Source organism: Vigna unguiculata, chromosome 6 (assembly GCF_037176805.1).
Source record: "Vigna unguiculata cultivar grain cowpea cultivar isolate G323 ecotype 2 chromosome 6, ASM3717680v1, whole genome shotgun sequence".
NCBI classification, from domain to species: domain Eukaryota; kingdom Viridiplantae; phylum Streptophyta; class Magnoliopsida; order Fabales; family Fabaceae; genus Vigna; species Vigna unguiculata.
Genome location: NC_140797.1, coordinates 34,375,845 through 34,391,165, shown reverse-complemented (window position 1 = coordinate 34,391,165; position 15,321 = coordinate 34,375,845). Strand labels below are relative to the sequence as shown.

The 15,321-nt window shown below is 28.5% G+C and overlaps 1 protein-coding gene across 1 annotated transcript; it reads left to right on the top strand.

The window, feature by feature from the left end:
• The first annotated feature begins 9,072 nt into the window (after positions 1 to 9,072).
• Positions 9,073 to 14,391, top strand: LOC114186985 (nudix hydrolase 2-like). The gene is made up of 9 exons (XM_028075080.2): positions 9,073 to 9,764; positions 10,582 to 10,773; positions 11,132 to 11,197; positions 11,565 to 11,702; positions 11,837 to 11,914; positions 12,007 to 12,057; positions 12,161 to 12,195; positions 12,291 to 12,399; positions 12,720 to 14,391. Exons 1-9 carry the CDS (start codon positions 9,669 to 9,671, stop codon positions 12,912 to 12,914), a joined length of 960 nt encoding a protein of 319 aa, XP_027930881.1. The 5' UTR covers positions 9,073 to 9,668; the 3' UTR covers positions 12,915 to 14,391.
• The last annotated feature ends 930 nt before the right edge of the window (positions 14,392 to 15,321 follow it).

The window sequence follows — 15,321 nt, the reverse complement described above, 5'->3', positions numbered from 1 at the left end:
TTACGGGAGAACTACCACCGTATCTATCCATTGACATCCTAATGATATGTATTAATATTATTTATGCATCATTTATTCATGAATTTTAAATGAACTGTTTAATTGATTTATTCTTATACAACAGAATGAATATTATTATTCCCAACTCTCTCTTTTTCATGTGGTGTAATGTACTCGACTCATTACTACGATTCCCGCTACCCGCTTCTATTTTATTCTATTTAAATCTATCTTTTTTCTTCGAGAATGAATCTAGAATTCTTAAAGAATTTGTCAATTCTTCATTTTCATTTCTTAATTTAGTTTTAGTTATATATATTCAATTATATTCAATTGATTTTTCTTTTTTATTTTTTTTTTCTTTTATTCTAAATATTTGATTTATTTTATTTTTGTAATTTCTAGAATTCTTTATATTTGTTTGATTCTTTAATCTTTTTAATAAGGTTTAGTTAAAAAGGTTAAAGAATCAAATATAAAATAGAAGGATAAAATTTCAATAAGATAAAAATAAAAAGTAAAAGTATGAATGTCATACACACACTTTTTTTTTTCATTTCTCTTTTTATTTCTCTTACACATTTATTGTAATAACTATCTATAACTTTCATAACTTTATGTTTTTTCTTTTTTATTTCTGTTTTTCATTACTCTCCACATCGCAAATAATGACTACATCTTGAAATTATACTATCTTTTTCTTACATTTGTATAACTTTTAATGAGAAAAAAAAAATCAAAATGTCTGGTACGTCATCTTTAAAGTAATTATTATAAAAGAAAGTCGGTAAATTACTGCGAAAAAAAAAGCAACATTGATATAAGATGATCAATATTGGGTATTAAAAAGTATATATATATATATATATATATATATATATATATATATATATATATATATATATATATATATATATATATATATATATATATATATATATATAATGACTACATCTTGAAATTATACTATCTTTTTCTTACATTTGTATAACTTTTAATGAGAAAAAAAAAATCAAAATGTCTGGTACGTCATCTTTAAAGTAATTATTATAAAAGAAAGTCGGTAAATTACTGCGAAAAAAAAAAGCAACATTGATATAAGATGATCAATATTGGGTATTAAAAAGTATATATATATATATATATATATATATATATATATATATATATATATATATATATATAAAAGGACATTTTTAAACTTTTAAAGTGGGTTACACATATTTAAAAATAATAATTCAATTAATTATACTATAAAAACTTGAAAAGAAAATAATATATACATTTTTTAATTATAATATTTCAAACATTCTTTATATGTGAAAACAAATTATTTGTACCAAAATAATTGAAAACTTGTGTATTGTGTTTTACTTAATTTATTTCTTCATATAAAACATAATAGGTGAAAAAAAATTAGTTTATGTTTTACTATTTAAAATTGAAGTAAACATGTAAAAGTGTAAAGATAGAAATAATGTTAAAAGAATATTTTCATTTTATTTTTTTTAAACATTTCATCAATTTTTATCTTTTATTAAATGTGATTTTATATGCTAGTATTTTCATCATCGATTTGTAGATGTGATGGTGCCACGTTTTCTGGCTCCGAATTTAGCAAATTATGCTTTAGAAATTGATGGATATTTATTAAGGAAACAATTTTCAACTGATAGGTTTATTAAGGAAAAACTTATTGGAAAAATACAAATGAAATAAAGTACGAAACCCAATTTCAATTTCAAATCTAGATTTATGAAGTTTTTTTATTTTTTTCTTATAATGTGTTTATTTGAATTCCCAACAAAAAATTGTCCTTATTCATTGACATCGAGCAGAGAATTTGAAAAATGAAAATCTGGGTAGCACATTGGTGAGTTTACTTGGTCGTTGCAACTGTGTTCCTAAGCCTTTTCAAATTACGTCAGTGGAATCTGATACTGTTTGAATTTATTTTACTTGAACCTTATGGACTATATAATTTAGAAAAAAAAAAGTATGTTCTTCATACAACAAACACAAATTGGATGACGAGGAAATAAAACCTATCATCAATTCCAAAACAGTTAAACACGAATTTAATGTGTTGCGCAATGGATTTGGTTTTTGGTAGGGCTAGAAATGTGAATTGTAGGATTTTTGTTGTCTAGGTTATGTAGACTTGCTGATGTGCAAATAGCTCGATGAGTTGAGTGAGTGTCAAAATTAATTGTGGTAGAGAAGTTTTTTGTTAGACGAGGAATTTTCTTTGTTGTCAGAGTTGGATTCTTTTGTTCTGAGTCATCTTGAAAAATTTGGATTCTTATTTCGTTAATTGTTAGATCAAACTGAAAATTTGACAACTGATCTTAAACATATTATTATTTACTTTGACCATTTTGATCTTCGATTACAGGTTTGTAGTTAGATCATTTTTTTTTTGCATAAAATTCCTGTAGTTTAGGTTGTTGACAACTTTGACCTTTATTATTTGTTTGATGCATAATTTTTTCCATAGTTACTCGATTGAGTTTTTTCCTTTTGTATTTCATTACTGATTCAATTATATTTAATTTGATGTAAGAACATATTTTTCAGAGTTTTTTGACCGCTGTATTTTTATTTGTAAAATCCCAAATAGTTTGTATATGTGTTGTTAAGTTGTTGTGTAATATACTCGAGAGAATGTGATGTAAAGTATCAAGTATGTATGTTAATGATATGAACTAATGAGAATATAGGGGAACATGAAGGAAATCCTTTTTATGTATGTTTATTTAAATGATGCATTGATGTATGGATTCAAACAAGGAGATATCTTGACCCTCTAATAACTATTCACATTCATATAAAGTAGAATGAGTTATATGGTAAGAGTAGTATGAGATCATAATCTAGGAGCTTTCCCTTGGTCTGAGTTGGGGAAAGGACTAACCGTGTGTGTGTGGCAGGGTGAAACTCATTGGTAATGGCTCTGTAAAGCAGTAGAGGTCACCAAAAGTGCATATCTCCAGTCAATCCGACCTCAATGCATATATATAGATAATTGAGTATAAAAGTGTCCTTTAATTCATGATGTATGTTGTGATGTCTCTTGAAACTGAATAATGTTATGTTGTAATTAAAGTATTCGATATAAGATGTTTTCTTTTGCAATTAGCTTTCCTTCTCGTGTTTGTTAGTTTTCTTATGTGTTGTGTTTTTCTTCTTTTTTGGAATGATCACTTTAATTGTGTGAGCAAATGAAGATGCAAGTGCAAAGACATCTCTTATCGATGAGGAGTCAATTGTATGAGATGTGAAAAAAAATATTAGATTATGTTAGGTATGGTTTCAAGATAGATTTAAAATCAAGGGAGCTTGGGAGGTATATTTGTTACATTATTCTAGTTCTATCTTTAGAAGACTGTAAAACATACAATATATCTTGAATTATCTGCTTTTGAATATTATTATGAAATATCTTATTTTAGTAGTATCATCCTATTAAAATGGGATGTTACATTTTTTGTATCAAAGTAGTTCGTCCTTATGATGACCTTAGGGTTATGAGTTTGTTGTGTCTTGTGTGTATAAGTGTTTAAGTTTAGATTGTAGAGATGTTTATGAAATTAGAAGTATTAAGAACAAAAAGGGTCTTGATAGAATGATGATGGTGCACACTCATGATTATATCAAATATATTTTTCTCTTTTTAATTCTGAAAGTTTGGGAAAAGAAGCGTAAAGAAAACAAGTAGTTGGTAGGTTATGCAATCAATAGATGTTGAGGGTGTACGTATAAAAGAGTTGGGGTTGTTAGAGGGAGTTTTAGAAATGTAGTTTGAGCTTTTTTTTCCAATACTAGTTCTAGTCATGTTTTCACCTATGGTTTGTGTTAAGTGCTTTATAGTGGTAGAGAAACACAGATTCAATATTTCTTTTATATTGAATATATGATAATATCATGTTTCTTTTTATGTGAATTTCTTATAAAAATTAATTAACATATATTCAAACCATATGAAATTTGGTATAGACACAATATGGTATATATGTTAAACAGTGAGGTATATATGTTAAACAGTGAGGATGAGTATGAGACAAAAATTTTATATCTACTAAAGATAAGGGTGAATATGAACTTTTATTAAGGATAATTATAAATTTGTACTTATAAGTGAAGATGAGATAATGAAACCCTCCCCATCCTGCCCATTATCATCTTAATAAAAAGGTAATGAATATGTTACAAATACTCTATTCCAAAAAAAATATAAAATAATATTTATGCTATATACAAGTAATTATTGATAGTTGCATAATATTTTTGTCAGTGATTTGTGTTATGAAATGAGTCTGCGCGAGTATTAAATATATCTGAAAAAATATTTACAATTTTTTTATACCAACATATACCCATATATAATACTACTTTTCCAATGCAATTTTAGTATTGTTTTTGTGAGTAGCCAATAATACTAGTTAGGATAGAACTAGTTCAACATTAAAAGATGGGTATCCAACATTAAATTATGAAGAAAGAGATTAAGTTCTCAAGAACATTTAGATACTAAAAGCATCTTTACATCTTGTAGACAATTGTGTTGGAGTCTTGAAAATATTATTTCCCTATTACATGAGTAGAAGAGAGAGTTTAAATGATGAGTAGTTGCAACACATCTACCTCATTAATACCTTGATGACTTTTGAAATTTTCGTAAAAAGTACTATCACTTTGAATGGAATAATCGATTAGTTTTGAAATAGGCCAAAACACATTTTTCTTATATCAATCAAACAGAGCTCTAAGTTTTCAAATACAGAAATTAGATTGCGAAAATTGGCTCTAGATTAACCTAGTTTTTAAAAAGTGGCTTTTAAGATTCTTCAAGTGTGTTTTTGAGTGATGAGGTGTTACTACTATTTCTAGAGTTTTGGAGCTTGTTTCATATATTTGGTTATTCCAAGGAAGGTCAGTTCATCTATAGTGGTTATCAAGATAGGTGTGTTTTCATTCCTTGTGGATTCAAGGAAGATGTGTTTCATTCCTTATGGTTATTCGAGAAAAGTGATTTCATCTCTTGTAATTTTTCAAGAGAGATATTTTCTTATCTATTGTATGTTTTTCAAATGAAGTGTCTTTTTATTTTATTAACGGTTTTATTGCATGTTTCACTCTATATTTATGGTTGTAATAATCATTTTAAGATAATAATTTATAATCACTTCGGATGATTGCAACTTGATGTTGGATCTGTATTTTAAGGTAACTTTCACTATTCTTTATTTTTTATTTCGTTACTACTAAGAAATATATAATTTTTACACACTTTCAAAACAATCGATATTTATTACTATAACTTAATATATGCAAAGGAATTATTAAAAACGAGTTTTGAGTAGTTTGAAAAGTTTTAAAAATCAAAACCATGACTTCAAACTAATCCACTCTCTCTTGATTTTGTTCGATTTTCTCTTTTATTTTAACATTTTTTACCTTATGAAATTAGGTATAAATTATAATGAGAAGAACTTTAGGGTTATAAGTGTTCAATACTAATTGCCAACAAATGATTCATATATATATATATATATATATATATATATATATATATATATATAATATATATATAAAGAGTCAATATTAAAGAATGATTGCGTTAAAGTATAACTCTTGGTAATGGATATATTATTTGTAGAGTTGTCAATTAACAATAAAATATATTAAAATATATTAATTGTAAGATTATAATTTTTTCTTAAATAAGATTTGTCAACAGTGATATTATATTGGAGATACAGTCAATATAACTATTATTTTCTTATCTTTTAAAATAAAAGTATTGATTTAGAGTTTAGAATTTAAGAGGAAACATTTATGAGAAAAAAGAAATTGACGCAATTAATAATTTTTTGTTACAGATATAAAGCATTTGGGATGTTTTTGGAAGTTCAACTTATCAACTGTCAGAAAGTTGTGTTAATGATCAGCGACCAAACTCATGTCACACCAAACCTTAAACTAATAACTTTTAATTATTACTTTTACCTTCTTTTTTTCATTTTAATTAAAACTAATGACATATATGTAATTAATTGGAACCATTAATTTTAATTTAGTGAATATAATCTCCATGGTAATTCATAATTAGAATGTTAAATACGTTATTTCTTTAATTTCTTTATATTTTCTCACTTTGTTGTGAATTCAAAAGTGGACCCAATTTCATGCTGAATAAATGAAGACTGAAGAAGTAAAATTACTTTACTTCAATGGGTAAATAACAGATTTTATATTTTATGTTAATTTCAGATTTTGAGTTGAAAATAATGTTAATATTTTATATAGGAGGTTTTATTTTGTTAAACTTTTATCATAAATCCCTCAAAAAGGCTTAAGAATAAGATCAATACATTATATATTATTTTTATATGTCTCTTAAGTTATTATTAAGATGAACAATTTGATATGTAATATTAAACACATAATTGTTAAAGTATTTAAGTACAAGATTAAGTTTTACGTCAAAGAAAAAAAAAAGTTGAAGAATATGTTAAACAAATTACCAATCTATCATTTTAAATTCAAGTGCTAGAATTAATGTCAAAATAGTCTCTATGTCTTATTTTTATTAAATCTTTGTGATAAATGTACTAAAAAACATGATATCAAAATTTAAAGTAACCTTTGTCGGTAATAAGGTATTCATAGATAAAAATATTCCTCCTCTGTATTATACTGAAAAAAAGTGTTTGCGTAGTATTAACTCTGAACTTTGAGGTTTAGTTATAAGATTGAGAACATTAAAAAATAAAGGATAGAGGATAGAATACATAATGATTATTTTAGTGTTTGGTTTTGGTTTTGGTTTGGTATGGAACGATGTGATATGGATGTGAGATAATTGGAGATGATAACATATCATTTAATAACTTATTAGGCAGTTCAAAGAATATTCTTAACTTGAAAGTCAATATATCAATTAATGATCATAATGAGTGTGTCCATAATATTAATATATATATATATATATATATATATATATATATATATATATATATATATTATAATAATAAAAGATAATAAATTATAAATTAAATTTAAATAATTTTTATAATTTTATTATAGATAACGTCTATTTTTTTAGATTTTTTTATTGTAATAATTATTTTAATTTAAAATTTTAGAGAAAATGATCAAATTAAAAAAGAAAAGAATTAAATTTATAAAAAAGTCACTTAAAAGATAAAATTGGTAAAATAATTATTTTGATATAAAAAAGATATTTAAAGAGTAAATTTGAAAAAAAAATGTACATCAAAAAAGAAAATTTTATTTTTATAATAATATAGATATAAAATATAAATAAGATTGATCAAATATAAGTTTAATTACTTAAGTTCTAAGTAATTTCATAATACATATTTAAATAAGTTTATTATTTGTAAAGTATTATTATTATTTTTTTTGTGTATAATGAGAACAAAAAAATTATAATATAGTCACATGTAAAAATTACCCAAACCAGTTTCAGGTAGGTAATTTATTAAATATTATTTGATGTATAAAATCAAATGTGAATAAAAATTTTGTATCAGATAAAATAAACAAAATTAAATATTATATATAATTAAAAGTTCATTAATTTATTGTATTAAGATTATTAAAATTATGAATTAAAAGTGATATTAACGTGTAAAATTAATATCATACCTATAGAATTATAATTTTGGATGACCGATCTCATATGAAAAATATATAAATCCAATATTTTGTAAGAATATTTTGATAGAATAAAATACAAATAATATGTTGATGGTAGTTTAAAGTTGTAATTTTTGAGTGAATATAGTAAATTTGTAATTTGATGTTGTTGAATATGAAAGAGGTGGTGGAGTTGGTGGTGATTCATTACCTTTCTTTTTCTTGAGTATGGGTGGTGGTGCTGTGTTACCATCTCTTGACTTAGAGTTTCTGTCACTGTTCAAGGAGCCACCATTTTGACTTTCAACTTTCTTTATTAGACTAATCTTGAATTTCATATTACTAAAAATATCTGTCGAGTATATGTGAAAAAATATTTACGAGTTTTTTCTATATTCGTGTGTTCCTTTTTTTTTTCTATAGTTGCAAGTACTCATATATATCACAAATATTTTTAAATTTTATATTTAAAAAAATAAATCAAATTATTTAAGAATAAATCTTTAAAATATATATATATGGATAAAAAATATTTATAAATTAAAATTTAAATCAAATTACCTAATCAAATAATGCAAGTAAATTTAGTTTTTTCTAAAATAACAAATTTAAACGAAATGCCCCAAAATATAAATTTTACAAAAATTAATTTCTTACGAAAACAATTTCAATTTCATAAGTCTAAATAAAAAATTAAAATTATACGAAATTTTTTAATAATTATTCCATGAATAATATTTCTTTCACTAATAATTTTTTTATCACCTCAATTTAAAAAGAAATACTAAAATAAAATTTATTAATAATAGCGTAAAGAGATATCTGTAGTCAAATATTATAATATTTATATCCATCTATTAGTTAATGGATAATCAAATATTCAAATGTAATGCGGGCCATGCGAGCTAACCAGCATAAAAAACGTAAGTTGAGATGAGTATTTTGATTTGATGGCATGCTCCGACCCGTCTCGCATAATCTGTTGTCTATCGGACATGTATTTGGCTTGCAAAATTTAATAACATGTTGCGTGTGTTTTTTCTAAACTTGATCATTCGTTTTTTTATTTATTTTTGTTACGTTCATTCGTGTCTGACCCATTAAAACATATTATGTTTCTTCTTTATTTCAGTCCGGTTCAAAATTATTTATATTTTTAATAAAATAATACTTCAAAAAATTATAAATTATATAATTATAAATATTACTTATTTTAATAAACGATCTATAAAAACTATGTTTTATAGTAATTTAACTAATAAAAGGAAAGTTATTAAAACTTATACCAGCAAACAAATATATCGGTTACGGAATTTTTTTTCCATCCCTAATCTGGTTTATTGGGCTATATCAGAAGTAGGGTATCAAGAAACTTTAACAGTTCTAGTTCTACAGATAATAAAATTTGCATCTCGGAAAAACAAGAGAGTTAACTTCAGATCTATGTATGCAAATTATGGGACATGTGTGGTGTCCAAAAAGGTGTTCAACACGCGTTATTCTACAGAAGTTTCGGTGCTTAATGCTTAATGTTTGATTCATTCTAGTATTAGCATTTTATAATATGCTTACACGATCAGAGTTTGTTAGTCTTCCACCTTGACCTGCTGCGTTTTGAGGGTACATTCCTGCGCATATAAACAAGAGCAGGAACAGTATTTGGAGGACAAAACAGTCTCTTGAAGGGTCAACGAGTCTTCTAAGTGAGGTTTGAACTCTGAAAGCAATCTTGCCAGAAAAAAAGTGTATAGAGGGATAGCATTTTCAAAATCACATGTTTAAGAAAAGGGTAATCTGGTGAAAGAGTTCACATAGGGTCAATGGTCTTCTGAGGCTTGAACCACGAACACGGACTTGTTGAAAAAAATATATATGAACAGAGGGATAGATGTAACATTTTCAAAATTCATGTGCTTCTGAGTTAAACTTGTTCATACTGCTGCTGCAAAGAGTTGCTGATGACTACTACTATACTACTACTCTGACCAGTGACCAAGTTTATAATGTGGGCGGCTACTAATGAATTCAAGACATGGCAAAGCCTTGGATCACAAAAGGGTGCAGTGGAAACACGTCACCACGCACTTATGAAACTCAGAGTAAGCGTGTTGTTATAAATTGCAACCTCATTACTTGTAATCTCCAAGTTCCACTAGCTAGTGCTCTCTCTCTTTGTGTTTGTTCCCTGTGGCTGTGGTCCCCTTTTGTTCACTTCTAAACTTTTTAGCCTTTTGAATCCTCAAGTTTTCAGTTAATCTTCATCCTCTTTTTGAGTTTGTTCTCAAGGTAATCTTCTTTGGTGTGGTTCTTCTTGGTCACACTGCTGTGTGCTAGCTGGTTCTAGTTATCTGTGGAACTTGTTTGTGCCAAGGCCATCTTGGCTTTGGTGTGGTGTTGTGTTTTCTCAGACTGAATATGATTCAGTTGAGACTTAAGAGTTTTCTAGAATCTGCCATTTTTTGTGTTTTTTTAAGTGAGAACTTCTAGTATTTTGTCACATGAAGTATGCAGATTCTGTGATGGATTTTTAGAATTAGCAGACTCAGTTGAACCATCTTGAATTGAAACCAATTTTAAGCACTGATTTGAATATAGTATGTTTGTTATTTGGAACTTTCAAAACAAAAGTTGAAACTGTTTCAGTGGTTTGGATAAAGAGTGATTCTATTGTTCATTTTATGATTCATGGATTCACAATCTTGCCACCAAAAGTTTTACTGTTAAGCTTAGGTGGAGCCCCTTATGCAGTTGCGCAAGTTTGTGAGTTTTAGACAATGTACAACTTTGTGATTCAACAATTTTGGTGCTATATCCAGAATCTAGATGCTGCATAAGTGTTCAACTTTTCAAAATTCTTATTTTATCAGAACTTCCTTTTGGACTTTTACAATTTTTTTTATGTATTGTGCAGTTTAGTCCATGTCAGTCTCAGCCAGTCCAACGCCACTATTAGGGGATCGACTGTGTGAGAATGGATATGAATGTGTTAAAATTCTCCCAGCCACCAATGATGCACATGGAGGAGTCATTGTGGACTTAAAGGAGCCTATGGACTCCGAACTTTTTGCTACTTTGCTTAGATCTTCACTTTTACATTGGAAAAAACAGGTGAAAGTTTATCCATTTTGTAATACCTATTTCCACTTGCAATAGTTGGCCACTTTCTCTCTTTAGTTGCAATAGGTAGTTTATGCACATGGTTGTGTGATATCATATGTTTGACAAAAAGAGCACCTCTTTACACAAGTCAAAATTTGAAGCCAATGTAGTTCTTCTAAGGGATTCTGTTCACCATACACCTCAAAACCGACCATTAAATAATGTGCAGACACACGCTTCAACTCAAGATGAATCTTCTCTTTGGATGAATGCTTTTATCCAAAAGAAGACAAAAACAAAAACAAACCATACTTTTCTAAGTCCTCATTAATGCTACACTTTTCAAAGTCCTCATTAATGCTTTCAGGGTAAAGATGGCGTTTGGATCAAGTTACCAATCGAGCTTGTTAATCTAGTTGAAACTGCTGTTAAGGTAATTTCCCCCCTATTTTCTTAAAGTTGTGTTGTAAACTATTTTTAGCATGGTTCTTCAACATGCATACAACAGCTCAGGTTCAGTACTAATAAAAACTTGTGATAATAATGTAAAATAGGACAAACCTTAACAAAATTATAGCCATGATCTAATATTCTCTATTCTCTTACCTGCAATGCATTGTGAGTGTTAGTCTTATGTAGCCCACTTCATATTCAAAGCATCTTCTGTTAAAATTTGACATTTGGGGTAGCTACTAGACTAAGGTGTAAGATTACCACATCAATTTCTATTTGTGTTAATCTAAGGAAATTGATTGAAATCTTGATATTGATGATTCATAATAATTTGGTGATACTGGCAGGAGGGTTTTTGGTACCACCATGCAGAACCAAACTATCTAATGCTAGTTTACTGGATTCCCAAAACTGGCTGCACAATACCTCCAAATGCTTCCCATTGTGTAGGAGTTGGCGCTATTGTCTTGAATGACAAGAAAGAGGTCTGAAACAAGAACAAAGAATGATTATGCAGATCATCTTTTTTGTTACAAATAACCAACCTTGTTCCATGCTAGCATTCTATTCCTTTGTTTTTTGTTTGTTACCTTTGTTTTGGGATGTGGTGGGGTTGTAGGTGCTTGTGGTTCAGGAAAAAAGAGGTGGATTCCATGGCATTGGTGTTTGGAAAATACCCACTGGAGTGGTTGATGCAGTATGCACACTTTTAAAGACAAATTCCATCTATTCTTCAAAATAATGTACTATTCTGTCAGCAAAAATTGAAACTTGGATTCTTACCTGCAGGGTGAGGAGATTTTTGAAGCAGCTATCAGAGAAGTGAAAGAAGAGACAGGAGTAAGTATTAGAGAACAAAATGGCATTCCTACATGTTGTACAATGTAAGTATCATTTTACTTTAGTCATGTCTTTTATTTTGGTCTGTTTTGTTCTTGTTCAGATTGATACAGAATTCATGGAAGTACTAGCATTCAGGTATGAATCTTCTTCTAATTTGGAAACAAAACTCTTGTTAATACCTGTTTAGTCTTGTTAATATACTTGTTAATTCTCATGTTTATGATTTTCAGACACACACACAATTCATTCTTTGGAAAATCAGATCTATCTTTTGTTTGCATGCTGCGTCCTCTTTCTTTTGACATCAAAAAGCAAGATCTGGAAATTGAAGCAGCTCAGGTACTTCTGTTTTACTGTGTCAAATCATGTCTTTTTTCTTCTGTTTTTATATCATAAACACCTCAAACAAAAGAAAAACAACTTTTGAACAACCACTTTACTTGTTCAAACATCATATTCATATGACCACTATCTACGTAATAAACATGTTCAAACATTCATTTATGAACATACTCCATTGTGTTCCAATACAAACACTAACTTTCCACAACATTGACATAGGTATTAGATGTTTACCTCATCACCCTAGTGCAATTATGAGCATATTTGAATGTATATACTTGGTGCTAAACTTTTCTTTGATGAATTTTGTGCCAAAGTGGATGCCATTCGAGGAATTTGCTGACCAACCATTCAATCAGATGCACGAACCCTTCAAGTACATGATAGAATTATGCTTGGCAAAGGTGGAAAATGGCTATGATGGATTCTCTCCGAGGCCTGTCTCATCATATTTCGTGGAGGAGTTGAATTGTCTGTATTTGAACAGCCATGACCTTGACAACACTTCTTGAGTTTTCCAAATCAACCTTTGTCATTCGTAAAACTTGATTTTGATGTTTCTTTCTTGTAAAACATGTTGGAATTCCTGCATTACCATTTTCTAATTATTGAATTAAATTTTCATCATTAAGATTAATGCTGTTTAACTGTTGAATTTAGTTGTTTGAACTTGAATGTGTTTCATCTGATGCTTAAATGAAGAGTCTCTGTTCTTGTCTGATGATTATTACATTGTTGTCTTTTTCGAACCTGTGTTTGTTTGTGCCTTCGTTCTTCAATCCATAATTCGGGCAACACTGTGAACAATTCAAGCAAATGGAAAAGGGTTTCTTTTTACATGTTTTTGAATTGCAAATCAACACGTGAAAATCGCTCAAGAATATGTTGAATTTTGGAGAATTGTTTAGTTCAGTTTCTTTGGTTTATATAATATAACCCGTTTTCAGGATCTGATTTTTGTTCTTTTGGTTGTGCTGTGTCCATTGTATAGAGCGAGAGAGTGTAGACACGTGTGAGTTCATTTTGGGTCCAGTTTGGTTAATTCTGGGGCCAAACAAATTACTGTAGGCTATTTCTTTCTACACCCCCACAGTTTTCATGTGGGTTAAAAGTCCAAACTTCCACCTTGCTGCTATCATCCCTTGTGTAGGAGTTACTGCATTGAAACAAAAACTTACAAAGAGTTGAAAAGGAAAAGAGAACAATTTCAGAATTTGTCTGCATTGAGAGTGATGGAAGCTTATTCCAATTTGTTTACTACTTCCATATCATAATGACAAATGTTCTGCTATGTGGCATCAATCTGGTATGCAAAAGGGTGACAAATCTAGAACCTCATGTATATCTGAACTTGGTATATGAAGAAAAAACTCAGCTTTTCAAAATCTTCTAAACCTTTCTCTGGTTGTAAGGGAAAACAATTTACTCAAATATGTTTTCAACAAAGTTTCTTTCAATTCTTATTACCCTTTGCTTATATCTATCCAATCATGGCTTTAAAGCTTCAGGAGATGATGTTACTGAATCACCAATAACATGTTTGAATTGCTCCAAATGTGAAGAAGAGCCTTGTCAAGAACAACCCTCACCACCACCACCACCACCTTATGGTTACTCTATATATGGAGCACCACCCCCTCCAAAAGAGAAAAAACCTAGCAAGTGTCCTCCTCCTCCTCCTCCTCCTGCTGCAGATGTTGAATGCTGCACTCCTGCAGCTCCTTTTTCTCCTCCAAATCCCTACACTCCTGTGCCCTATGGTGAAGGCCAACGCTCTGCTTCAATGTTTCTGCAAGTTCTTGTGCCACTCATGATGCTTTTTTCCTCCTTTATTTTTCTCTTCTGATTTTCGTTGCTCTTCATTTGTTTATCATATGTATGCAGTATTACATATATGTCAATTCCTATATAAATTGTGCTGTGATGTTCAACGTTTTGATGCAGCTCCAGATTTGTTCAAAGTTCAATAAGCATCTAGTTTTGTTTCAATTGTGGTATAAATGTGGCAGATTGGGATACATTAACGCAAATACTTAAAATCTTTAATGAACTTCAATGTTGTGACAGAAGGTGTGTATATATATATTGAAAACACTCTTAACATGTGGATTTAAGTCTAACGTTTCTAATTGAGATTTACACGTCTATTTATATACTATAAATTTACTTTATCGCTACTTAACATAGGATTTTTAACACATCTCCCTATAAGACATGTATATTTCAAACTTAGGACTATTAATAGGTGGTTATTCAAGGGATTCATCAATAACAAATATTGGAATAGATTTTAGATGACTTTAATACTATTTTAAAAAGTAAACTTTAAATTTAATTTAATTTTATAAAATCAGTTTTTAAAAAATGAGATTTGAATTCACTCGTATAATATAAATTAATTTTATTTTTAGTGTAGGAAATTGAAGGTATGTAATTGATGTAATTGTGAGTAGATAGAAGCATGTGTTCCAAACTAATAGCCAAAGTGGCCTGAGGATCCTTGCAAAGTGATAAGTGTTTGAGGGGAAAAAGTTGTGGTCTGTGTTGGTGAATCCGGTAAATAGGAGAGTAGTTTGTGGGAGAAAGGAAAAGAAAGAAGAGCATGATTGTCCTTCAGCAATTAATGTTGGAATGGACCACTTACTCTTTCATAAAATTAACGAGTCCAATTTTAGTATTGTCTTATTAAAATATATTATGTTAATAATTCAAATAAAAATGTAATATATTTTAAAATTTCAATATCAATGGTCACAATAGTATTTTAAAGATACAACAAAATATAAAAAATTAGCGGAGAATCTAAAATAAAAAATAACCATGCCCCACAAACTCAGTTTATCATTGCTGTACTGCAATAAAAACACGGTTTGTCAAGGGAAATGATCTTCTTTCTCGGTGTGTTTGAAAAACAGTTTC

Coding starts and splice junctions, on each gene's coding strand:
- LOC114186985 (XM_028075080.2), top strand. CDS start 9,669: ATGTGGGCGGCTACTAATGAATTCAAGACATGGCAAAGCCTTGGATCA. Junction 9,765..10,581: donor ACGCACTTATGAAACTCAGA/GTAAGCGTGTTG, acceptor TGTGCAGTTTAG/TCCATGTCAGTCTCAGCCAG. Junction 12,400..12,719: donor TGGAAATTGAAGCAGCTCAG/GTACTTCTGTTT, acceptor TTTGTGCCAAAG/TGGATGCCATTCGAGGAATT.